This window comes from Oncorhynchus nerka, linkage group LG22 (genome assembly GCF_034236695.1).
Source record: "Oncorhynchus nerka isolate Pitt River linkage group LG22, Oner_Uvic_2.0, whole genome shotgun sequence".
Lineage (NCBI taxonomy): Eukaryota > Metazoa > Chordata > Actinopteri > Salmoniformes > Salmonidae > Oncorhynchus > Oncorhynchus nerka.
Genome location: NC_088417.1, coordinates 56,296,327 through 56,323,392, shown reverse-complemented (window position 1 = coordinate 56,323,392; position 27,066 = coordinate 56,296,327). Strand labels below are relative to the sequence as shown.

Below are 27,066 nucleotides of genomic sequence, written 5' to 3'. Positions count from 1 at the left end.
GTATTCTGCCGCTGTGTACTCTCTGTGTAGGGCCAAATAGCATTCTAGTTTGCTCTGTTTTTTGTTAATTCTTTCCAATGTGTTAAGTAATTATCTTTTTGTTTTCTCATGATTTGGTTGGGTCTAATTGTGCTGTTGTCCTGGGGCTCTGTAGGGTGTGTTTGTGTTTGTGAACAGAGCCCCAGGACCAGCTTGCTTAGGGGACTCTTCTCCAGGTTCATCTCTCTGTAGGTGATGGCTTTGTTATGGAAGGTTTGTGAATCGCTTCCTTTTAGGTGGTTGTAGAATTTAACGGCTCTTTTCTGGATTTTGATAATTAGTGGGTATCGGCCTAATTCTGCTCTGCATGCATTATTTGGTGTTTTACGTTGTACACGGAGGATATTTTTGCAGAATTCTGCGTGCAGAGTCTCAATTTGGTGTTTGTCCCATTTTGTGAAGTCTTGGTTGGTGAGCGGACCCCAGACCTCACAACCATAAAGGGCAATGGGCTCTATGACTGATTCAAGTATTTTTAGCCAAATCCTAATTGGTATGTTGAAATGTATGTTTCTTTTGATGGCATAGAATGCCCTTCTTGCCTTGTCTCTCAGATCGTTCACAGCTTTGTGGAAGTTACCTGTGGCGCTGATGTTTAGGCCAAGGTATGTATAGTTTTTGTGTGCTCTAGGGCAACAGTGTCTAGATGGAATTTGTATTTGTGGTCCTGGTGACTGGACCTTTTTGGAACACCATTATTTTGGTCTTACTGAGATTTACTGTCAGGGCCCAGGTCTGACAGAATCTGTGCATAAGATCTAGGTGCTGCTGTAGGCCCTCCTTGGTTGGTGACAGAAGCACCAGATCATCAGCAAACAGCAGACATTTGACTTCGGATTCTAGCAGGGGGAGGCCGGGTGCTGCAGACTTTTCTAGTGCCCGCGCCAATTCGTTGATATATATGTTGAAGAGGGTGGGGCTTAAGCTGCATCCCTGTCTAACCCCACGACCCTGTGTGAAGAAATGTGTGTGTTTTTTGCCAATTTTAACCGCACACTTGTTGTTTGTGTACATGGATTTTATAATGTCGTATGTTTTACCCCCAACACCACTTTCCATCAGTTTGTATAGCAGACCCTCATGCCAGATGTTCTCTCTGCTACCGCACGGCAAGCGGTACCGGAGCACCAAGTCTAGAACCAAAAGGCTCCTCAACAGCTTCTACCCCCAAACCATAAGACTGCAGAACAATTGAATCAAATGCCCGCCCGGAATATTTACATTGACCCCCCCATTTGTTTTTACACTGCTGCTACTCGCTGTTTATTATCTATGCATAGTCACTTTACCCCTACATGTACAAATTACCTCGACTAACCGGTACCCCCATACGTTGACTCAGTACCGGTACCCACTGTATATAGCCTCATTATTGTTATTTTATTGTGTTACTTTTTATTATGTTTTACTTTAGCTTATTTGGTAAATATTTTCTTAACACTTTCTTCTACTGCATTGTTGGTTAAGGGCTTGTAAGAAAGCATTGTATTCGGTGCTTGTGACAAATAAAGTTTGATTTGATATGATACCATTTTAGCCGGGCCGGTGAAATGTACCTCCATTTACGTTTTGGGTCATGGCTTCCCCGATGTTGTGTCAACATGGCCCCAAAACAGCTTAAAATGTTTGTATTTGTTTTGGGAACACATTTAATCAACTACCAAAACCATATGGCCTTTTCTTTATGATTGCAAAAATGAGGAGAAAACGCCAACATTTACAGTAAAATGTTGATGTTTTCACTTTCAAAGGGTTGTATTAAATACAAGGTTTCCTTTTACACTCTAAAAAAGCTATATGTGTTTTCCCTAAAGTCTACTGATTACAATAATACATATGATATTATTTACTGTGTCACTTTTAAGAAATGTCAGGAAGCCTGCCCCATACACCACTCCTACACAGCACATGTGTGCCACAGATAGGGGAGCGGAGGTGGGAGGCCTGCCAGTACAGGAGCTTACCTCCAAGCCCTCCGGAGAGGATGTAGTCCATGCTGTCAGCGATTAAGGTCTGCGGTACACAGACACACACACACACACACACACACACACATGAATGCGCATAGACAGACACAAGTACAGACAAAGCACGCACGCACGCACACACACTAACCACCTCTTGAGATGGAAATCCGATCAGCCTTTACCTCATCCTCTCCATGTGGCCTTTGCCGTTTCATATACACTAAAAGTATGTGGAAACCCCTTCAAATTAGTAGATGTGACTATTTCAGCTACACCCGTTGTTGATAGCTGTATAAAATTGAGCACACGACCATGCAATCTCCATAGACAAACATTGGCCAACAACATTGGCCAACCTCACTAATGTTCTTGTGGCTGAATGGAAGCTAGTCCCTGCAATGTTCCAACATCTAGTGTAAAGCTTTCCCAGAAGTGGAGGCTGTTATAGCAGCAAAGGAGGGACCAACTCCACATTAATGCCCATGATTTTGGAATGAGATGTTTGACGAGCAGGTGTCCACATACTTTTGTAGTGTCATGGAGTGTATATGCAGATTAGATAGATATCAGTTGAAGAGGGCTCTTCAGACCAAGTGCCATAGCCTTCAGAATGCACCACCACACAAATACACACACACACACACACACACACACACACACACACACACACACAAACACTTCGTACAGGGAATTCTGACATACACATTCAAAAGACAAACAACAATGTAGTGTACTACAAGTACTACTTTGAAGTATAGCCAATACACCATGGATTCATTAGAATGTATTATCGGAATTACATTTTCCCAGAAATTAATAATTGTATGCCAGATTGCCAGAGGCAGTATGAAGTGGTACGCTCCCATGCACTTGCATGCACAGTATGGATTGTCGCATCACTCAGAGGACATTAAGCTTGCTCGCCTGGGGAAAATCTTGCCTGTAGCTGATCAATTTATTTGTGACTGAAGATTACTGACAAACGCTAGTATGTTTCGCTCACTGAATACTCTCCCCTCCAACTCTCTCATTTCTCTTTTTTTCTCTTTCTTTCTCCCTCTCTCTTTCTCTCTCCCTCTCTCTCTCTGCCTGGCTACCATAGAATGAAGAGGAAATCTAGCAGCTCTCCATCTCCTCGACCAAAGAAGAGGAAGAAAAAGAAATCTGGTCGCAGAAGGAGTCGGTCAGTGGCCTCACAAGATGTAGAACTATTCTTCCTCAGTGATGAGATATGCATTATGCTGTTGTTACATTGCGTTTGAATCATTGCATATGTATTGTGTGTGTATTCCCTTTAAACACAAAGATGGGCAGGGCCATGGACACCGACGTGATGGTAGATACAGATTGGAATTGAAAAAGAGTAAGACAGCTCCCTATTATTCCTCAAGGTTGTCAAGGGGGTGAGAGAGATTGGTCTGGATGACAGACAGAGAGAGAGAGCAGTGCTACAGATGAAAGCGAGAGATCGACTGTAGGGAGAGAAGAACACAGGTGAATAGAGACATGTATGACACAGAAATCTCTGGCCGCTCTCAAGGACTCTTGGTGAAGAGAACTGGCAAAGCTACTAGAGGAAATGTAACGATGAAATGTAAGGAATAGAATGGAGGACTGGGTTCATTGTTCACTTTGACAGTACAGATTCTCTGAAGAAATAATGTATGAGTGGAACCTGCTATATCATTAATAGTGGCAAGGTTAGAGGTGTGCTTCGCTACGTTTTCTTAACAATCTTTCAATTCCTTCTGGATAGGCTTTATTGTGTAGGACTGCTCTTCTTTCGCTCTCTTCATCTCTCTCTCTCTTTCTTTCTCTCTCTCTCTGAGCTCTCTCTCTCTCCCCATGTCTCCTCCAGGTTCGACAGCTCCTCTCCCTCCCGCAGAGAGAAGAAGAAGAAAAGTGGAAAGAAACACAAGCGAGACAGGTGTGTATGTGTGTGCATGCACTTTTCATGAACATTCATCCTCTAGGTTAATCATAGAATGTGAGCATACCCTGATGCTTTTCAGCCGGTTTGCTTAACAGCGGAAAGGTGCTCAGCTGAGGGACTTAGGGATAAAAACTTGAGCTCTGCCATTACTCAGTACTGTACTTTCACTACTCACTTTACTATAGGCCCAAATAGTATAGGAACCACAAATAAGCTATGTTTTCTAGAAAACAACAGACTATATATGACCGACCTGCTCGATTCGGTTTTATGTAGCAACATTTGAAAATGTGTTTATTACAATGGATAAAAGCAGAGACACAGAGCTGCAAAATAGTATATCATACACTGCAGTTGAGGAACAATGGGAAAGTAATTCTGCTTTGAAAGTTGATAAACTTGTAACCTCACTTTTGAGAAAATGGCCTTTGAATGTTTTTGTAAACCAACTGGAGAGCTCTTCTTTGTCTACACCCATTCAGCATCGTTCACACCCTCTTAATAAGTCTCAGCACCACCCGCCTATGGATTCACATGTAAGGCCATGTACTAAACAACCAAAGATTTTAAGACTAAAAGCTGGTTTATACTACATACATCGACAGTTGTTGCAGTGATATCATGAACATTATATTGTCGTCCAACATCAAACTTGTCGTTGTCGTTATGAAAAAGTATAAACACGAAAACTACAGACTGCATGACATCAGTCTGGTGGTCCAAAATAGCATCACTATATTTTAACACCAATGAACCCACCCGTTTAAAAATGAATTCAGTACATGTTAATCTAGGAAACCAGGCAACTAAAATTTTGGTTTGTTTCTAGCTTGATAGCTAGCTGGCGAGCTAATGTTAAGTTAGCTGGCCTTCCATTTCAAATAATGACCATATCATATAGCTGACAACGTCTTCACTTTAGCTCATTTGTCTTCATTATTACAGGAAAATAAATTCACAACAAGATCATCATTTACCAGTTAATAGCAAGCCAATTGAAGAAAATAGCTTACGGTTGTGAGTGTGACGAAATGAAACCAGGTCATTCTACTAGAGAATTTTTGAACTTGGACACTGTCTCGTTGGCCTAACGTTATGTCCTAATCTGACTTTGGTGCAGGTCATGTTGTTCTTCACATTACCGTCTCTGGTAAACACACACTATATCAATTAAAATCAACGTTTATTTGTCACATGCACAGGATACAGAAGGTGTAGTGAAATGGTTACTTGTATAGTGGGGTCTTTTGTTTAGACATGTAGCTAGCTAAACAATTAACCATAATTCCAACTCATAACTTTACTACCCTGCATGAATCTGCAGGTCGCTAACCAACCAAGTTCAATGTTAGCTAGCTAGCTAACAACCGGCTACAACTAGCAAAGCAAATGGCTCTGAGATAGGAATAATATTACTACACAGATCATACACGTAACGTTAGCTAACGAGCAAGCCAGCTAACTTTAGCTAGCAAGCTAACAGTACGCTTTAACTTGAATTGAAAACGACAAAATTAGAAACGTATAATATCTGAAAATTTAGCTAGCTAGACTGTCTTACATGCATGGACGATTCTCCCTCTATGTCATGGATGCTTCTCCCTCTCTGTCACTTAGTTTGAAGATGTAATCCGGAGACAGGTGTTTTATACAGCCTTCTGGGTGTTCTCTTTTTGCCTCCCTCTGCATACTTGCAATCAACCACCATAATTTTCTCCATCATAATCTAATTCCACCGGGCATTCCACTGATTTCAAAACTCATTCCTCCAGAAAGTCGAGAGCAACACTTTTGTAGTTCTACTATGTGATATCTATCAAAAAATCTGCATTAGAAAGGATTACCTACACATACTGACCAGCTCATGTTATAGACAGAAACCTGCTACATGGCAGACCAATCCAAACTTATCTCTCGTCATGTCCAGCCCATTCATTATCTCAGTCAATCATGGCAAACGGGAAGATTCCTGACTTCTTCTGTGGCTAAACCAACTAGGCTCGTAATTTAACAATTTTATTGATATTTACAGATGGCATACAAGTTTGTTATTAAGGCACATGAAATTACACATGTTCCAGAAGGCATTTCTTCCAAAAAACATTTTTTTATTTTTTATTTAAAGTTTACGTTCAAATGCCTCTCCTGTGAAGTAGTGAAGCGTGACATAAGCCTATGTTTCCTGAAACGATCACATATTATTGATAAGGATATTGAAACTCAAAGTGAGATGTAGAATATTGGAGATGATATTCTTCCAGCGCATTCATTCATTATTGATGATGTTTAATAAAACCTTGAAAAAATGTTGCTTATACTTTTCTTACGAAGCAATCCTCCTCCGACAATAAAGCAATAATTATAGTGTCAGCACAAAATGAAAAAGAGAATGGAGAGAGAGAAAATGAGAAAGAGAGCTCAGCAGAGAATAATACTGCTTCGCCCAGGGATATCATAAGGACAATAAGCAATTCTAAATAGCACATCCCTCCTCCTTTTTTTTGTCTAGCTCTTTTTCTCTCCTTCTCTATTTCTCTCCCTCTCTCTCTCTCTCTCTTTTAATTCTTTCTCTCTTGTGGGGGCTAAACTCATTCTCCTAATAACCAAGCCTGTATGAGAGCCGCAAAAGAAGAAAAATGAGCCTCTCACCAAATTGCAGAGCATCGCTGTGCTGCCCCCCCCCCCCCCCCCCCAAATTAACCCCTCAACACCCCTACCCTCCTCACACTTATAAAACTCTCCTCCTCCCCCTCTCTCCCACCTTTAGCCTCTCTCTCTCCCCTCCTCATATTTCTCCAAACATCCACTGCATTGCAGGTATTGTCTACACATGAATAATGAATGGTTAGATAGGGGGAGAAGGAGGAGGTAGGTGCGTCCCTCGAGTTAGGTAGCCTGTGATATGCTCTACTGTGTGTGTCTGTTGGGGCATTGGCGAAGGCGGTGGAGGGGGAGGGGAGCTTTTTCCGATGCAGTTGTAACAATCTGAACTATGAGCTGCTATGGCGTCCACCAACCAATACTCACTTTACTACACCGCCAACATAGAAAAGTCACTTTGTAACAACAGAAGATGACGTTTTCTTTAGTTTGGGCTCCCATTTCAAGTGTAGCATAGCGCTGTATATTCCTTCAATTAGGAGAAAAGGAGGGAGGAGAGCGATAGAGGAGGGTGTTAATAATGTAGGGTTCTAAGACTTGATGCTATGGAGATAGTCAAGGACAAAAAAGACACAGACTTGAAACCACGTTCAGGTTATTTAATAACGACTGGTCATGGAAAAGAGCATTACAAGCAGAGGTGTTTGTTTGTGAACACACTATATAGAGGAGGCTCTCCCTCCTTACATCCTGTGGGATCTCTGCCTAAACAGAAGCATAAATTACAATAGGCCAACCCAATGTATACATTAAACCCACATTCCTTGTCTTACGAGGGTGGGTCTTTCTAACACTGATGTCCCCCCAGCTAAACCTCTCCAGTTCAGGGGCGGCAGATAGTCTAGTGGTTAGCCGAAAGGTTGCTGGGATCCAATCCCAGAGCTGACAAGGTAAAAATCTGTCGTTCTGCCCCTGAACAAGGCAGTTAGCCCACTGTTCCCCGGTAGGCCGTCATTATACATAATAATTTGACTTGCCCAGTTAAATAAAGGTAAAAATAAGTATAAATAAAACATTTAAATAAAATAACTTAAGCCATAATGGTGGTGAGCTAACAGACTCCCAAAGGCCCCTTGTAGTCTATATGGTAGACTGTATGGTTAACATAGGCTACTATTTGGTTACAGCCCTATAATAAGAAGAGCACTATCAGGGGACATTGTGTTTGACAATTTATGGGAGTAAAATAAATTAAAGGCGAAGCCTCCTTAGAGCCCCCAGTCTGTTCTCTCTGGTGGAACAACAACATGGTTTACATCCCAAATGGCACCCTATTCCCTATTTAGTGCACTACTTAAATAGGGAAGAGGGTGCCATTTTGGGACACCCAAATGGTCTCATAGCCTAGACGCCACGACAATTCTTCACTGGCTCTATATTACTCTGACAGCTTTATTAGTCTGTTTCTCTTCACTAGCGCAGACCTGACATAGTTTTTGTGTTCCTCTCTCCTTGTGGTACATGTGCCAGGTGTATTATGTGTATGTGTCTATGTCCACATAAGGTGAATACAGTGTTGTGTAAAAAGAGGGAAAATAATTTGTTGTCCAGTCTGACTTATCACCATGGCAACAGTAGTGTGAACATACTAAGGACTTTGAAGTACTGTATGTAGTCAGTCAAGCATATATCCCCTCATTATATATCCCCGTATTAAGGTCTAGAGAGATGGTCAGGCTAACTGGAGTTCAGTGTGTGTAACAGAGTTTTAATCATTTGAATAAAAATAACATATGCCATTTAGCAGACGCTTTTATCCAAAGCAACTTACAGTCATGCGTGCGTGCATTTTATGTGCGGGTGGTCCTGGAAATTGCACTACCAACTGAGCTACAGATGACTCAGGTTTCTCTTTCTCTGTAGGTCGACGTCTGGTTCCAGGAGAAAGAGGAGATACAGGTGGGGATGCAGATCAATAAAGTACTCTGTGTACTGTACAGTCCACATCACATAGGTTTTACAGTCAGGGACACTATGTCAATGACTGATTGTTACAGGGCGCGTACCTTGTTACCTGTTTAAAGAAGATTCATCAACGCGTTTCCCTTTTCAGATCCGGTAGCCCAAAGAACAAACAGAAAGACAAGAACAAAACCAGAAAGAGGTAATGATCCCTCTTTTTCATAATCTAACAATAATGGACCCTGAACTGAGAGGATCTGACTGAACTGAGAAGATGTTAGATGTTTCGTAGACTTTAGTTGCGTATACAGTTGAAGTTGGAAGTTTACACACACTGAGGTTTTACAAAAATAGAACTGTTTGGCCATAATGACCATCGTTATGTTTGGAGGAAAAAGGGGGAGGCTTGCAAGCCGAAGAACACCATCCCAACCGTGAAGCATGGGGGTGGCAGCATCATGGTGTGGGGGTGCTTTGCTGCAGGAGGGACTGGTGTACTTCAAAAAATAGATGGCATCATGAGGAAATAAAAGTATGTGGATATATTGAAGCTACATCTCAAGACATAAGTCAGGAAGTTAAAGCTTGGTTGCAAATGGGGCTTCCAAATGGACAATGACCCCAAGCATACTTCCAAAGTTGTGGCAAAATCGCTTAAGGACAACAAAGTCAAGGTATTAGAGTGGCCATCACAAAGCCTTGACCTCAATCCTATAGACGATTTGTGGGCAGAACTGAAAAAGTGTGTGCGAGAAAGGAGGCCTACAAACCTGACTCAGTTACACCAGCTCTGTCAGGAGGAATGGGCCAAAATTCACCCAACTTATTGTGGGAAGCTTGTGGAAGGCTACCCGAAACGTGTGACCCAAGTTAAACTATTTAAAGGCAATGTGACCAAATACTAATTGAGTGTATGTAAACTTCTGATCACTGGGAATGTGATGAAATAAATAAAAGCTGAAATAAATCATTCTCTCTACTACTATTCTGACATTGCACATTCTTAAAATAAAGTGGTGATCCTAACGAACCTAAGGCATGGAATTGTTACTAGGATTAAATGTCAGGAATTGTGAAAAACTGAGTTTAAATGTATTTGGCTAAGGTGTATGTAAACTTCCGACTTCAACTGTAAGTATAATATTTGAAAGAAACAGATAGTATCTAAATAAATGCCACAAGCTTGAATGTGACATGGTGTCAGTCTTGTTTCATTGACAACGCTTCAATAGATTTCATGACTGAGTTGCTGAATGTGTTTGTGTGTCTGTCATTGTGCGTGTGTGTGCTGGCAACTCTTGTTGTGTATGTGTACATTTACGTGCACGTGTGTGTGCTCGTGTGCGCATGCATGCGTCTGTCCGAATGTTTTTGTTTGTGTGCTTGCGGGCGTGTACTCGTCTGTATGCGTGTGTGTCTCTGAATGTACGTGTGTCCCACAGGTCCCCAGTAGAGTCCCCCAGTAGGAGGTCTCAACGTAGAGGCAGCTGCTGTAGCTCCCGCAGTGCATCACACTCCTCCACAGGCCACAGCCCCTCCAAGTCCCCCAGCAGGTAGGACTCCCATTACCTCCCTCCCTCCCCTTAGATACATTCCTTCACTGTTTCACACAATCATACTCTTCTTGGTCTATTGATGTAACACTGACTTAAGGTTTGCAACAGCTTTGCTAGAGATTCATGATTATTATTTGATCAGAATGTAGTTGACTGTAGTTGAAAAGGTAATGATAGCCTAGACTATACTGTTTAGTCTCAAACAGCCTATACGTAGCTGGTATAGTATAATATACTCTTGAGTCAGTGTCAGCAGCTTGGTTCAGTACTCCTGTTTGTCCGTCTGTCCCTCCAGGCCCAACTCCAAGCACAAGACAGACGGACACAAGGCCTGTGTGAGCCCGTCCCCGTCTCCCGGTCCTGGCGGTCCTGACGGTCCTGTCGCGTGGCACAACGGGCACCACCACCAAGACCACGCCCGCAACGGCAAAGCCGGCAGACTCAACCACAACCACGTGGCCGAGGGCAACAAAGGGCAAGATGTATGTAGTCTCCTCTATCTCGCCCCGCCACCTCCCTAACCCCCCACACACACACATTCTAATCTACACTCAAATGGTAACCTCCACACCTCCCTCTCCTATGAACATGATTTATTTTCTTTGTGTCGGTTTGTGACATTATCTCCTCTCTCTTTATTTGGTACTGTTATAGAATGACTCTTCTTTGAGTTATTCCTGTTTTTGCAGGCTAGTTTTACTCTATATATCTTCCAACCACGTTTGTCCTCCTGTGCAATCTTGCTGCCACTAATTATTTCCGGCATCACTTTGATACTTATACATTATATATCTCAACATCCCTTTGACGTAACAGGTTAGAGGGAGGGATGGATGTTTGAGTCATACATACGTAACAATGAGTTTGCTGTGGCCTCATCCCAGATCAGTTTGTGCTGCCTTGCCTCCTATGGTCATTTCCACGCCAAGACAGGACAAACATGTCCACGCCAAGACAGCAAAAACAGATCTGGGACCAGGCTAAGTTTGTTGGAGATAAGATTTTAAAAATGAAGACTGACTATGATCAATTAATCTCTGGCCCAAGTGAGCACATGTTATGTACCGTACAACGGTAATATGGAGGTTTAGTATTAGGTTGTGTCCTAAATGACACCAGATTCCATACAGTGCATTTGGAAAGTTTTCAGACCCCTTGACTTTTTTCACATTTTGTTACGTTACAGCCTGATTCTAAAATGTATTTTTCCTCATCCATCTACACTCAATACTCCATAATGACAAAGTGAAAACAGGTTTTTAGAAATGTTTAAAAATGTATTAAAAATAAAAAACTGAAATATCTTAAAAAACAGAGTCCACTTGGTAAATTAAATTGATTGGACATGATTTGGAAAGGCACACACCTGTCTATATAAGGTCCTACAGTTGACAGTGCATGTCAGAGCAAAAAATCCAACCATGAGGTCGAAGGAATTGTCCGTAGAGCTCCAAGACAGGATTGTGTTGAGGCACAGATCTGGGGAAGGGTATCAAAACATTTCTGCAGCATTGAAGGTCCCCAAGAACAGAGTGACTCCATCATTCTTTAATGGAAGAAGCTTGAAACCACCTAGAGCTGGCCGCCCGGCCAAACTGAGCAATCGGGGGAGAAGGGCCTTGGTCAGGGAGGTGACCAAGAACCCGATAGTCAATCTGACAAAGCTCCAGAGTTCCTCTGTGGAGATGGGAGAACCTTCCAAAAGGACAACCATCTCTGCAGCACTCCACCAATCAGACCTTTATGGTAGAGTGGCCAGACGGAAGCCACTCCTCAGTAAATGGCACATGACAGCCTGCTTGGAGTTTGCCAAAAGGCACCTAAAGACTCTCAGACCATGAGAAACAAGATTCTCTGGTCTAATGAAACCAATACCAAACTCTTTGGCCTGATTGCCAAGCGTCACGTCTGGAGGAAACCTGGCAGTATCCCTACGGTGAAGCATGGTGGTGGCAGCCTCATGCTGTGGGGATTGTTTCAGTGGCAGGGACTGAGAGACAAGTCAGGATTGAGGGAAAGATGAACGGAGCAAAGTACAGAGATCATTGATGAAAACCTGCTCCAGAGCGCTCAGGACCTCAGACAGGGATGAAGGTTCACCTTCCAATAGGACAACGACCCTAAGTACACAGCCAAGACAACGCAGGATTGGCTTCGGCCCAGCCACAGCCTGACTTGAACCCGATCGAACATCTCTGGAGAGACCTGAAAATAGCTGTGCAGCTATGCTCCCCATCCAACCTGACAGAGCTTGAGAGGATCTGCAGAAAAGAATGGGAGAAACTCCCCAAATACTGGTGTGCCAAGCTTGTAGTGTCATATCCAAGAAGACTCGAGGATGTAATGTCTGCCAAAGGTGTTTCAAACAAAGTACTGAGTAAAGGAATACTGAATACTTATGTAAATGTGATATTATTCTTTCTTTTTTTAAATAAATGAGCAAAACGGTCTAAAAACCTGTTTTTGCTTTGTCATTATGGGGTATTGTGTGTAAATTGATGAGGGGAAAAAATGATTTAATCCATTTTATAATAAGGCTGTAACATAACAAAATGTGGAAAATGTCAAGGGGTCTGAATACTTTCCCGAATGCACCCTATATACAGGATAGTGCACTACTTTTGACCGGGGCCCATATATAGGGAATAGAGTGCCATTTGGGGGCGGAAACTCAGGGTTTGCTAATGAGCTGGAAACTCTTTGGTTTTTGTTAGGCAGCAAGCTCCTGCAGTGATGAAATAGTGAGAGCTCACTTCTGAATCAGTTTAGCCAGGGAAAGGAAACAAATAATACTTTTAATGTTTGCTTTTGCTACAGCTCCCTCAAATGTAATAAAATATGAAACAGGAGGTTGCTAATGTAAAAAGTACTTATTCGTAGTTCTCATGAAGGAACTGTTTTATTTTTTGATATGCTGTAGAGTTTAGGACATTTTGTAAATGTTAGTCAAAAGTTGTCATTTGATCATGCTTGATGGTAATGCTTGATAACAGCCGTCAATGAAACCATCTGTAGCTGACTGATCTAACAAACAAAGATGGATGTAAAAATGTAGGTCTCAACTATGCTATTTTTACATCTGAACTCAACCAGTTCTATCTTATGTTGTCATATGAGAATGATATTATCTGGTTTGGCCTGTGAGATTATGTGGTGATTTGAACTGAACCTAATTTATGAAATGTCCAATGCTTCTAGTTTATACACGTGATTGGTTTCAGTTTGGTTACGCGTTCAGCTCTAGTGCCACCAAATGCCTCAGTACAGTCACTAAAGTAGGCTATAACATGGATGCAATTGCTCAGAACAGAATGAGTGACAGAGAAGTCATTGCTGTACTGGTACAGTAGCAAGAATGATAGGTGTATAAAAAGTGAATGTATAATTGCTAGGTATTTATCACTGACACTAACCAGACATCTTGTCTAGTTTACTCAGAATTGATTTTGTCTTCTGTCATTCTTATTCCTCCCTAACTGTCTCGTTTGGAACTGTTTCCATGCTTTGGCTCCTTTGAAAACGGTAACCCCTCCTAATCTGCTTTATTTTGATCTATCTGTGAAACAACCACAAAGAACGACAGACTGACTGGACTGTTGTGTTTTAAATCACTATCTTTCAGTCGTCACCATAATCTCCCTACTATAGATGGCTCATTAGAACTGAGGTAGCATTTTGCGTTTGAATCTAACTGAACCTAGCTACAGCGCCTTGCAAAAGTATTCACCCCCCTTGGTGTTTTTTCTATTTTGTTGCATTACAACCTGTAATTTATATGGATTTTTATTTGGATTTCATGTAATGGACATACACAAAATAGTCCAAATTGGTGAAGTGAAATGAAAAAATTATTTGTTTAAAACAATTATACAAATTTAAAATGGAAAAGTGGTGCGTGCATGTGTATTCACCCCCCTTTGCTATGAATCCCCTAAATAAGACCTGGTGCAACCAATTCCCTTCAGAAGTCACATAATAAGTTAGATTGTACACAGGTGGACTTTATTTAAGTGTCACATGATCTGTAACATGATCTCAGTATATATATATACCTGTTCTGAAAGGCCCCAGAGTCAACACCACCAAGCAAGCAGCACTATGAAGACCAAGGAGCTCTCCAAACAGGTCAGGGACAAAGTTGTGGAGAAGTACAGATCAGGTTTAAGTTATAAAAAATATCAGAAACTTTGAACATCCCACGGAGCACCATTAAATCCATTATTAAAAAATTGAAAGAATATGGCACCACATCAAACCTGCCAAGAGAGGGCCGCCCACCAAAACTCACAGACCAGACAAGGAGGGCATTAATCAGAGAGGCAACAAAGAGACCAAAGATAACCCTGAAGGATCTGCAAAGCTTCACAGCGGAGATTGGAGTATTTGTCCATAGGACCACATTAAGGTGTACACTCCACAGAGCTGGGCTTTACGGAAGAGTTGCAAAAAATAATTAAGCAAACATGTTTGCTTAAGGCATGTGGGAGACACCCCACACTTATGGAAGAAGGTACTCTGGTCAGATGAGACTAAAATTTAGATTTTTGGCCATCAAGGAAAACACTATGTCTGGCGCAAACCCAACACCTCTCATCACCCCGAGAATACCATACCATGTTTTTCATCGGCAGGGACTGGGAAACTGGTCAGAATTAAAGGAATGATGGATGACAGGGACATTCTTGAGGGAAACCTGTTTCAGTCTTCCAGAGATTTGAGACTGGGACGGAGGTTCACCTTCCAGCACGACAATGACCCTAAGCATACTGCTAAAGCAACACTCGAGTGGTTTAAGGTGAAACATTTAAATGTCTTGGAATGGCCTAGTCAAAGCCCAAACCTTAATCCAATTGAGAATTGGTGGTATGACTTAAATATTGTCAGCAGAACCCATCCAACTTGAAGGAGCTGGAGCAGTTTTGCCTTGAAGAATGGGCAAACATCCCAGTGGCTAGATGTGCCAAGCTTATAGAGACATACCCCAAGAGACTTGCAGCTGTAATTTCTGCAAAAGGTGGCTCCTCAAAGTATTGACTTAGGGGGGAATGAATAGTTATGCACGCTCAAGTTTTCTGTTTTTTTGTCTTATTTCTTATATGTTTCACATAAAAAATATTTTGCATCTTCAAAGTCGTAGACATGTTGTGTAAATCAAATCATACAAACCACCCAAAAATCTATTTAATTCCAGGTTGTAAGGCAACAAAATAGGAAAAATGCCAAGGGAGGTGAATACTTTCGCAAGCCACTGTAACAGTGTGCTCTGCTAACAAAACAACAGGCTGACTAAGCAACTAAATGGGGTGTAGAGCAGCCTCCGAAAACATTCTGTCTAGAATAATGAATGACAGATGATGCTATCTCCTTCAATTTCCTTTCCTTCTGAAGCTTGCATGTGTTTATGAGAGGTCTCACCTGCTCTATTTGTCTGTCTGTCTGTCTGTCTGTCTGTCTGTCTGTCTGTCTGTCTGTCTGTCTGTCTGTCTGTCTGTCTGTCTGTCTGTCTGTCTGTCTGTCTGTCTGTCTCTCTCTCTTACTGCTTGTATTCATTTATGACTGTTTTATTTCCTGCTTTTTATCGATTTGAGAAGTATTTACCCCATGAAATAAATGCCCAATGCTCCTTTTCTGTCTCGTTTATGTAAAAAGCACTCATATGCTTTGGAACTGGACCAAGTAGGTTAACTGGGTATGTGTACTACTAGTTTTTCTTGTCAATACAGTCTTTATAAAGCACAATGTTTTGCTCAGTGATAGTTAGCCCCTTCCTTCAGAAGTCTGAGAGCCAGACATCAGGTGTACAACAACCCTTTCTCTCTCGCTCTAGTCTCTCTATTTTCTCTATTGACTTCCTGTTTACTACTTCCTGTTTACTGTATCATGTGACCTACATGTTGCCTCTAGGTGACAGTATCACTTCTGTCAGACTTTCCTTGATGTTGATATGCAGTATATTCTATATCTCTATGTGTTCCAAGTCAATGGGGATTGGCAAGGGGAGTCTCATGTGCCATTGTTGCATAATGAGGGTCAGTGTTTGAATATTTGAGCCAATCGGTTGTGTTGAGGTGAATCTAGAATTGCTAGGTGTTTATCACTGAAGCTTAAATCTGTCAACCTTTTGACAGTTAATCCTATACTATCAGCCTTAAACAGGTTTTTGGTTCATGAGACCTCTCCTGTCAATCGCCACAAACAGGGGAATTATTGTGTCTCTCCCTTGCTGACAAATCATCAGCGCTCAGACACCTTGTGTATTTGGGAGGTTGCTCGCTCAATATTGTTCCTTTTGGATACCAACCTTTCTGGGAGATCATAGATCCAACAAAAGCTAGATCATACTGTAGTATCTCTATGGTTAGCACATGTGCAGCAGCAACTTGGGTCTTGTCTGTCTCTTCTATTTTTACATCTCGGTTTGTCCTTCTGATTCTGTCTGTAGTTTTCTTGTCCAGGGTAAATGTATATCTGCTAACACACAAAAAAACAGTGATACAAATGTTGAAACTAAATAGGACCACACACACAACATTTAGTAACATTGGTATTTTAAAGGGACCCAAGCCATTTTTGAATGCGAGTGCCGTATTTAATTTCCCCTTTGTATAGATATTGATATGTTCAGTACCACCCTCCCCAAGGCTCACTGTACTATTCGATTTACAAGGCTTTAAATTGACCAAGAATCACCCTTTTATTCTGCCTTAATAACAATCGCCTTGTACTAACATGGGGCACTGTAATGACCCTGGTGCATTGCTGAGCCCAAAAGGAATATGTAAGAAGTGTGCTTTCTGAGACGGATTCGATAGCTTTCGTAAACCACAATGGGTTGTGTTCTCTTGTTGAATAATATATTTTCCAAAATGTAACTGGGGTCCCTTTTAAATGTGCTGACTCTACTAGTTGTCCATTCTAGCAGTTACTGCCCCGCCCTCAGCTTCCCTCCTTCCAAAACTCATCCACTCTGTGTGTCCATCCGTGTTGTGTGTGACACATCTTTCTCTCCCTCCGCTGTCCGGACATGCTCTTCTCCCTTCTTCTCGTCTGTCATATGCCAGCTCTGCCTGCTCTTCCTTCTCTCCACCCATCCCTCCATCCCTCCTTCCTTCCTTTCCTCTAGCAGTTCTATCTTAACAATGGATTTAATTTTGTTTCATGAATCACTCTATTCACTTACCCAACCTTTTTACCCACCTCTCCCTTTTCATGCAACCATGGCTGCAGTCCAACAAGCCAAAAAGACAGCAAATCATTTTTAGTTTTTAGATTCATTTTTTAACCTTTAGTTTTGATTTTGATTTTAAGTGTTGGTTTTGTTTGTCCATTTTCTTTAGCTTTTTTGTCGGTTTGTTGGTTTGTTTACCTTCTCCTCCTTAGTCTCTGGAAGAAGTTGGTAGCGTTGATACTAAAAGAGGTTCATTGTCTTTTTCCCATTTCGCTGCGGAGAACATTCCTTTCTCCTTGTTTTCTTTTTTCTTCCTTTCCTTTTTTTTTGTTGATATTGCATACGTGTCACTGATTGAAATGGAAGGTAGGTAACGCTCTGCCTTGGCACGTGGTCTTTCTTTATGCAGAAATGAGAATGTCAGAAGCACCCTCTATCTTGATGTCAATGTTTCTTTGTCTCTCTTTCTATGATTTAACCACCAGGGAACTTTAGCTTGAGGAAGTTTATTTTATCGATCCTTTTTTTCTGTTATATTTTGCTTTTAAAAGATTTGGATTATAGTTTATCCTTTTTTCTCTATCCTTCTTAAATGTTCATACTGAATTCAGTCCAGTATCCCACCCGATATATATATATCAAGAAGGCCCATTTCTTTGTGTACTTCTTTCTGTTTTGGTAGAATGCATTTATTCCTGTTTGTCCAGCATCTCTCTGTTCACTTGGTGAAATAGTTACATTCGTCTTATGATTTGATCATGTTTATTTCCTCGGTGGCTGTTTCTAACAACTGTCATCATCTGCGTCAGTGGTTGTGTGTGTTCTTATATCTACAGCTCAGTCTTTTGTTTGTTTTGTGGAGAAGGTTTTAATATCCTTGTTGTTTTTAATGAAGAGTCCCTGTTTTAGTCATAGTTCAGCGGTCAGCGTTTACAGGGGAGAAGGTTCATGCATGCAGGAGAGCTCGCTGTGTTTTGATATTTACCTGCTTTGACATTTGATCTGCCTTTATATCCCGGAGACACACACAGCCATGCAATTGCTCCACACAAACATCTGCACTCACAATACTTTGTGAAACCCCTTGCCCTGTGTACACTGCTATTACAGAATATGCCTGTGTCCTAGTTCAATGTCCTCAGCATACCTTATCTCTCAACATCGTCCACTTGCTTAAAAGCCTCCTACTGAAGTTGATCTACCACACACATTTGTGTTTAAAATGAAACTGTAGTTTTAAGAATCCCATCAATAAATGTCTAGAAGTACACAATATTTGCAGAGGTTCTGTTCTCGCAGAGGACTGTTTCTTTTGCTAGAGTTAAATTCAATAGTACAGAATTGTTCATATTAATGGATATTATTAAAACAGAGATCTCAACAGAGCCAATTAAAATGTCATATGCCTGAGGCTTACAGGGGAAGCGCAACCCAACACTGACAAGAAATGCCTTGGTTTGAACAAACTGTAACCTAAAATACAGTACCTGGGGGTTGAACTCCTAAACGGAACTCTCTGGAAGCCCTAAACTTAAAGGTAGACTCAGCAAGATGACATTGTCATGAGCACCACCGCAGATATTGAGATGAGCGAGATGAAAGACTTTGCTCTCACACAGTCACACACAGTATCTGCGCATGGGCACGGGTTCGCTTCACACTGTTTACAGAGTGGTCGCCAGGGCACCAAAACCGCAGAAGTTGAGCCTCTCGCTCCAACGCTCTTAGTTGTTGCAGAAATTGGTCCACTATGCTGTTTACTTTCTGCATCTATGTCATATCGCTGAGACTACTTTTAACTCAATGGTCATTCACACAGACTGTCTGCCCTGCCCTCTGGTGGAGTGGGCTGGGCAGGAGAATGATCTGGAAGGCGTAGCTACTCGGTGTGAGAGGTTCCCTGAACATTGTGGTGTGTTCCTTCCTCTTTTTCTTTTTGATTTCATTTCAGTTGATTTCCATGCATTGTCTGATGCCTCACTCTGCCAGGGAAGGGTTTTGTGTCTTTTTCTCTTGCATTTTGTGAAATCTAATGATGCACTTATGTTGCCCCACTTTTCCCTTTTCTTCATACCTTACCTACTAAAGGAGGGAATGCCACTTTATTGGTAAGTGGATGTTAACCAAAAGGGAGTTAAACAAGAGTAACGATAAAACAATTACAAAAAATGGGTCGCTGTTCACATCTCAGCAATTGTCTACTACAGGGAAAAAAAATCCACAAAGAGAAAATTATTGAGTAGCAGACGATTCGTTTTTCTGATTCGATTTGACTCTATAATTGTTCCTTGACTATTTTATTTTGTTCCTTCCATTTCTGTGATGTTCTGTCAAGTTGTCTACTCTTTTTTTTTCATATTTGTTTTTTTACCATTACTAAAACTTGAAGAAGTCCTCCTTTTCTACTCTACAAAGTCTGTAGCTCTATACTCTCTTTTCTCTCTGCTCTTTAACTTAATTTGGGTCATAATACAAATAAAAAAATCCCTTTCTCTTCTAGTTTTTTTCCGTTTCTTTTCGGGATTATGATTTCTTCGACTCATTATGGTTTTGCATGCCAAGTATTGCATGCGCTGCACCATAGAGGACTGTCTATAAGCCATATCGAGAAAAAACCTAGATCTTTTCTTTTAGATGTTGACCCTCTTTTGCCAAGTACACCGTAGCGCTCAAACACTCCACTGTGACAAACTCTAAGGCCCTTTTTCTATTTTTTCCCCTTTTTTTTTCTTTTTCTTTTGTTGGTTATCATTTCTCTACAGAAGCTGAGAATGCTGACTGCTGCTACTCCGGGAGACCAGTCGACCATGATGCTGCCTCAGCTGAGAGGAGGAGAGTACAAGACCCACAATGCCCTTTACAGGACCCCAGGAGGAGGTTCTGCAATCCAGGCTGGACAGGCTGGAGAGGCCCTACACGGAGAGGAAAGGCAGTCGATAGGGTCGTCGGGCAGACGGGGAGGTCACAGAGGTCACAGAGCTCATGGGAAGAGCTCTCATTCGCCAGCTCACAGCAGTGACTCCGCACACTCTCAACGTAACCTGCATCCTCACAGAGGAAAAAGCTCTCACCGGAAGAAGTAAGCAGAGAGATTCGACCTTCCATACTGACATAACCTTTACCTGTTCTGTCCTTCAATCAATTAAATCAAATATATTTATAAAGCCCTTTTTACATCAGCAGTTGTCACAGTGCTTATACAGAAACCCAGCCTAAAACCCCAGAAACCAAGCAATGCATATGTAGAAGCACGGTGGCTAGGAAAAACTCCCTAGAAAGGCAGAAACCTAGAGAGGAACCAGAATCTGAGGGGTGGCAGTCCTCTAATCCAGGTGAAGATTATAAGAGTACATTAAGGCCAGATTGGTCTGGGACAAGTTCCGGGACAAGGTCTTCGCCCCTTCTTTTATGTCCACTGTGCTTGGTGCTTGGTCTGCTGTCCAGAGCACAGTCCTATGCACTTCCCTCTCCACTCTCATTCTCCTGACTTGTGCTATCCTAAAATATGCTAATTAAAATGAAAACAGGCTGATCGCTTTGAGAACTGAACAACCTGTTTGGTGATCTTCTGATGTGGCACGTCACAAAAAATGAGTGACGCATTTCATCATACATTATCTACTAAAGGTATTCAACAATCCTGACCCCTATCGTTCCTCTGTTCCCAATAATCAATTGATACTCATTTATCCATCTACCTCAAGGACTAAAGGGGGCCACTCGTCCAAGCGGCACCACCATGGGGTTCGGGGACAGGCCCATCACCAGAGCCAGTCTGGCTCCCCGGGGCGGCACCGCCACACATCCGGGTCAGGCAGGAAGAAGAGTGAGTCTCGGGGGCGCGGTGGCATGGGGGTCCGACAGCGTAGCAGCTCCTGGAGCTCCGGACATTCTTCATCACGCTCCGGCTCCAGAGAGAGAGGCCCCAGCAAGGCCAAGTCCCCCCACCCCCATGCCAGACAGAACAACTCCAGGTGACCACTTACGGAAGGGTTACTTATTGGTCTATAAATGATGGTTAACCTACCACCAAGAGGGGTTACTGGCTTTCCTGCTTACCTGACCCGGAAGGCCAGATAACACTCGTTTTGGATTAACTAGAAACTTTTGCAACTGTTCTTGCTATCCAGTGATTTATTTAGACACAAACATTACTTTTCTCATATATTCATTTTTTCTTTCCAGTACATGACAATTTGATGCGTTTATTTTCCCTGCTCCACTAGGGAGAGAGACAGCCCTCACCACTCTGATGCTGACCGTGCTCGCCGTCGCTCCAGGAGCTATTCTCCCATCAGGAAGAGGAGACGAGACTCTCCCAGCTTCATGGAGGCTCGCAGGATCACCAGGTAACAGAGACTCTATCTAACCATGCTCCCTCAGTGAGAGCAGAATCCAAGTGTAACACTGACATCTATGGGAGAGTTTGTCAAGGTTTCTCCCTCTCGGGTTTTCTTTCTCAACAATGTTATTGTGAATCCTCAGCATGATTACTGTAAATATGGGGTGCTTATATGTTCTCTAATTTGTTCCAAGTGGAACTGAACACGTTATATTATTTCAGGTGAAATGTATTTATATCACAGAAGTGTACAACCTTTGTCACCGATTGAATTTGCCACCGCTGAGTGATGCCACACTGTAGCAATAATATGATTCCATTGTATTTCCCAGAATGTGTGTGTAGTGGTTTCCCATAAAATGCAGGTGAAATGTTCTGTGACACTCCTCTCTCACTCCTCCTGTACGAAGGAAGGTTCCCCTGTCTCTCTCCTCCCCCCCCTCGAAGCCAAGACAACGGAATACTGCTGAGCTGCAGGCTAGGTTACCGTGGTAACAGTTGCCGTGCAGCAGGACTCCCCTAGTCCTCCTTGCCGAAGCCTTGTGAAGCAGTTAACCAACCGAACAGACTTCCCTAGAGTAACGCTGCACCCTCCCCTTTCCTCTCGATCTCCCTCTTTCTATCCATCTTTCTTTCTGTTAATCCACATTCACCTGCACTAGACATACAATCACTGATGTGCAATAATGCTGTAACACACGTTTTTTATAAAGGCACTATCAAGGTTCGTCAAACGATGTCTGTCTGTAAACCAGAAATTGTGGTTCTATACATTTTTTTTGCAAAACATCCCTGTAGGTAGTGAGCACCTTGATAACGCTGACGTCCTGCCTCTAGATTAACTCTCCTGATTCCTGGGTGATGGCTAACCTTCAGATGATTTTCTGTCTTTTTGCGGCTAACAGCTCTCAATTTACCTCTGTGGGCACTTAAGTTGCACCTTGAGGTAGCTCACTAACAAGGCAATCTCAATGCTCTTAACCCTTTTGAAGTGTGTGTGTGTGTGTGTGTGTGTGTGTGTGTGTGTGTGTGTGTGTGTGTGTGTGTGTGTGTGTGTGTCTCCTACTAACTAACGCATGGAGCCGCTCTCTTTCAGCACTTCTCAATTTGACTGCCGCACCTAATAACTACTATGCCACGTTTCTGGCCTGCCCCTTGAAGACAGCTGACCCTTTTGGTTGACCTCTATTATGTTCCAAACATGACCCTCTCATGATCTTTTTATGCGATTATAACATTTGACAAAGTATAGTTGAAGTACAAAATATTTTGGGAATCAGAAAAGCATATGATAATATTGCAAACCTACAGTATTCCCATTGGAGTGTACTGTACAATGCAGAGGCATGCCAAAAGAGCAGCTCTCAGATCAGCTGTCAGAGTGGTGGTCCTCCTCACACTAACTGGTCACAAGCCTTTTATACACTGTATAACCTTCTATCCCTTCTATCGTCTCCTCTCCTCAGCGCTCGGAAGCGGCCTATCCCATACTACCGTCCAAGCCCCTCCTCCTCCAGCTCCATGTCTAGCCCCTCCCACTCGGAGAGGAGTCGCAGCCATGACAGCTACACCAGCTATAGCCGCAGTCACAGCCGCACCAGGAGCCACAGCCGCTCCCGCAGCCGCAACCACAGCTACTACAGTCGCAGCAGTTACGAGAGCCCCGGCTTCTGAGGAGAGAGAGACAGAAAGAAAGGGCGAGGGAGAAAGAGAGCGAGCGAGGGGGTAGATAGAGAGGGAAAAAGAGAGACAGAGAGAGAAAGACAATAAAAATCATGTAATGTATTCGTATGTCCCTGAATGGTTCAAACACAGGGCCAGACCTCTGGTCCATTTTTACCCTCAGTCTCCATCTCTGTATACTTCATGTTAACCCGCAAGTATGGGTAGCTGCTGCCCATTATGGCGACCGGAGTATGGGCATTGGGTGTATAGAAAGCGAATAATCTAATCGGGCAGATTTGTTGCCACTCAAGACCGTTTTGCATGGCTGATTGGGCTGCACGATGAGTCAACCAGTGCACCGGTGTTGTATCAACATGCCTGCTGACTTGAAGTGCTTCCTACTGGGTATCAAGGTCGTGTCGCTGACGGTATCTTACGTGGACATTTTCTTCACACCGGTGCAGCCTTGACAAGAAATAGCTAATATTGATAACCATCTAGATGTCACCTTGATGCAGTCTACTACTCAATGGGAAGGGCATGAACGTCAAGAACACCGCGACACCACTACCTAGTAGGCAATATCAGGGTGACAGTCACAGTAAGCACACGTGTACAACGCATGAAGCAACAATACACCCATCATCAATACCTTTAATCTAAAATAAACAGTCGTCAGTTTTCTAACTGAAAGTGTACAATTATTTGTGTAAAACTAGCACTGAAATACAACTCCGACTCAAGCAGAGGTCCAAACTCTCGCGGTATGGTAGGTCAGTGTACGGCAGTAGCGTGGTAAGAAACGGTAACAACAACAAAAACGGCTCAGTCAAAACCTTCTAACCTACAGCAGAGTGATTCCGACACACTCACTCCTTTCCACACGCCCACTACTTTCCTTTCGACACACCCACTCGCCCATACTCCGGTCGCTTTATTGCTACTCCTTTCTCTTAACCTGAGCCTGGATCAATGGAAGGAAGAGGGAGGTTTTTAATATTATAGCACATTAATTTGAAATATCCATTTTTTTTCCACAAGTGGGAGGGAAAAAAATCGATATATCAAATGAATGTGCTATAATATTAAAATGGATGCAACACACTGGTAATTATTTAAAATAACATTCCCCGGATCATGGTTTTAGAAAATAAATGATAAAGCCTAAAGAACAAGTCTGTAAGCACTTTCTCCATAATCTTCCACGAAGCAAAAGTAACCAGAAAATAAGTTGTTATTTTATTTGATATATTCTAACATTGGGACACTTCATGAATTTGTGGAAGAAGAGGAAAATAAGAGTCACAAATGGAAAATAAGTCAAATGAAATCAAACAGTACTGGGCCATTTTTTCTCCAATGTCATTACATCATTTCCCCAAAGACACTAATGCTCTATTTTAGGAACTTGAGAGATCAAGAGAAGCGATAAAGAACAAAACAAAAGTCGGCTGACAATTTAGCACACAGAAGGAAACTGGTGTATGTTTTGTTTTAAAGGTTGTAGCATATATGTCAGGATATATAAATGATTCTAAACTGTAAGTTCTGGCTTGTAAACTATGCACTGTATATTCCATGTGATTTTGAAGAGGCTTGTTATTTGATGGTGACTTAGTATGATGATGCACCAGGAAGGAGGAAGAATGCTGCTTGTACCAGAGAGCCCTGCTGGCTGCCACTATAGGTCCCAGGGTGCATCTGTCACGGACACTACAGCACTACAGGTCCCAGGGTGCATATGTCACTAAAGTACTACAACTCCCAGGGTGCATCTGTCCTCACTCCGCCCATTTTGATCTGTATTGTACGTGGCGTACCAGACCTGTAATTACACACAGAGGCAAGAAGGGATATAAAAACCAATGTATTATTATGTACTTTTCCCTATTCCACTATTTATTGTGTTCAAACTATTAAAGTTGCAATATGTACATTTTGGGGCGGCCTGACCAAATACACATAGAAATGTGAGTTATAGATCTGTCATTCGCATTGAAAGCTTGTCTAAGAAGCAGTAGATCTGTTCTATGTGCGCTATTTCTATTATTCCTGTTCTTAGGTTTCGTTTTTGCATCTTTTACTTTCGGTTTTGTACACCAGCTTCAAACGGCTGAAAATACAATGTTTTGGGTTATTGACAATATATTTCACAGCGGTTTAGCTGGTACAATGATTCTCTACACTATGCATTGCGTGTTTTGTCACGTAAACTGAAATTAGGCTAACTATTAGAATTTCTGCATACTGCACCTTTAATGTAAATACTACTGTACCTCTTTTGCAATGACCAATGAGGTGAAGTCGCTCTGTAAAGATGCTCTTTCTTAAGATACTTCAGAAACCTTCTGCAAAAGCATCCATGTATTCTTGTGGTTCTATATTTTATCCACAGCTATTTATTAAATTATTTATTCCAATTATCTATTAAGTTATTTATTGTTTATTTATTTGATAATTTATTTGTTTTGTCTCATCAAATGTTTTTAAAGCAATTTGAAGAATCGTGTCATTGAGATACTAATATATCATGGGAGAATTGCTGCAAATGTATGTATTCTCATCTCTGAATATACAGTATGTCCATTGATGTTTTAACCTAAATCCTTTTTATTTGTGATGAAAGCTTCTGCTTCCTTTAAGAATAGGGGAGTGAGCTGAGTTGGCGGTAGCTTGTTTCTATGGCGGTGTTCCTTTACCTGATGTATTTTATAATGCTCTTACACAGGGTTCATTACAGTACTGGAACAGTCCACAGAGACCATGTATTAAACGTTTGTGTTGATGCAATCTTTTATTCTTCTGCCTGTCTGTTTTCTGGTGCAGGGGATACATAGTTAAAGTTACGTAGAGGGGCTGTTACTCTGCAGGGCTCCAAAGGTCCACTTCTACCAACTCCTTCTGTCCAAAACGTTGATCAGGCCTGGATTATCTCCCTCCAGACATAGACGGGTTGATTGGGCTAGTTTGTTGTTGGTCTAAACAATCACATTGCCCCTGCTGTAACAGGCTGGCCCTATCCCCTGCACCCTGCTTCTACCAGAGGTGTCCTAGTAACTGGCTCTGACCTGGCATGAGGTCTCAGACAGAGGGTCAACTCATTTTGCAAGCCGGTGGTCAGCTAAACTACGTACACAGCAAATGCCCCTGCTTTCAAAACGCTTGAACCCAGACACAGGTAGTCCCACAAGAAGCCCATCATGTTCCCTGCCTCAGTTTATTACTCTGTGCTGATAGGACAGCTGCTGGTGATAATGCAATCAGGGAACCCCTTCAGTCTTCCTTCCCATTTGTCATGCCTCCTGTTACTCATGCAGTGTTACATTAAAAATGTAACCAGAGTTACTGTAACCTAGTATGATATTAAACAAAACCTGTTCCGATATTAAGAGTACAGCGCTAAACCTTTGGATTGTATACAAGTCATTTAGTTGTAGTGTAAAAGTTATTATACAGGACAATAAATATAAACCAATGAAAAATGAGCTACTTGTGTTGTCTTTCAAAAGTTACTCTTTTTGACATGGGGAAAAAAATGTTGTCTCTGAGGTCTACACAATGTTCATACTGTAATACGTGCATGTGCTCTTTGTAGGTACCACCAACAGAGGTTGCTAATGTAAATATTTACTTTATTTCATAGTGATACTGGAAACTCTGGCCTGAGAGAAACGGACTGGAATATTCTGTAACCTGGTGTACTTTTCCAACTCCCTGTTTATCTTTCCTCCCAAGTCCATAAATTCAACCTATGTCATGTAACCTGTGAATATATGATGAATACAGGCAGCATCGCTCCCGGGAAATTACAACGTTATTGTTGTATCTGTCTG

The 27,066-nt window shown here is 42.0% G+C and overlaps 1 protein-coding gene across 2 annotated transcripts in view; it reads left to right on the top strand.

Moving 5' to 3' along the window:
- Nucleotides 1-26,718, top strand: part of LOC115105395 (serine/arginine repetitive matrix protein 3) — a 173,279-nt gene extending 146,561 nt beyond the window's left edge. Inside the window, exons 5-14 of one of the 2 annotated variants that reach the window (XM_029627388.2) lie at nt 3,109-3,189; nt 3,865-3,933; nt 8,464-8,499; nt 8,654-8,704; nt 9,945-10,055; nt 10,354-10,540; nt 19,989-20,305; nt 20,931-21,200; nt 21,453-21,575; nt 23,035-26,718. In XM_029627388.2, coding sequence (XP_029483248.1) covers nt 3,109-3,189; nt 3,865-3,933; nt 8,464-8,499; nt 8,654-8,704; nt 9,945-10,055; nt 10,354-10,540; nt 19,989-20,305; nt 20,931-21,200; nt 21,453-21,575; nt 23,035-23,242 — 1,453 coding nt within the window. In that variant the 3' untranslated portion in view covers nt 23,243-26,718. Of the gene's footprint in view, nt 1-3,108; nt 3,190-3,864; nt 3,934-8,463; nt 8,500-8,653; nt 8,705-9,944; nt 10,056-10,353; nt 10,541-19,988; nt 20,306-20,930; nt 21,201-21,452; nt 21,576-21,978 lie in introns of both variants that reach the window. The other variant, XM_065007271.1, reaches the window with a different exon arrangement.
- The last annotated feature ends 348 nt before the right edge of the window (nt 26,719-27,066 follow it).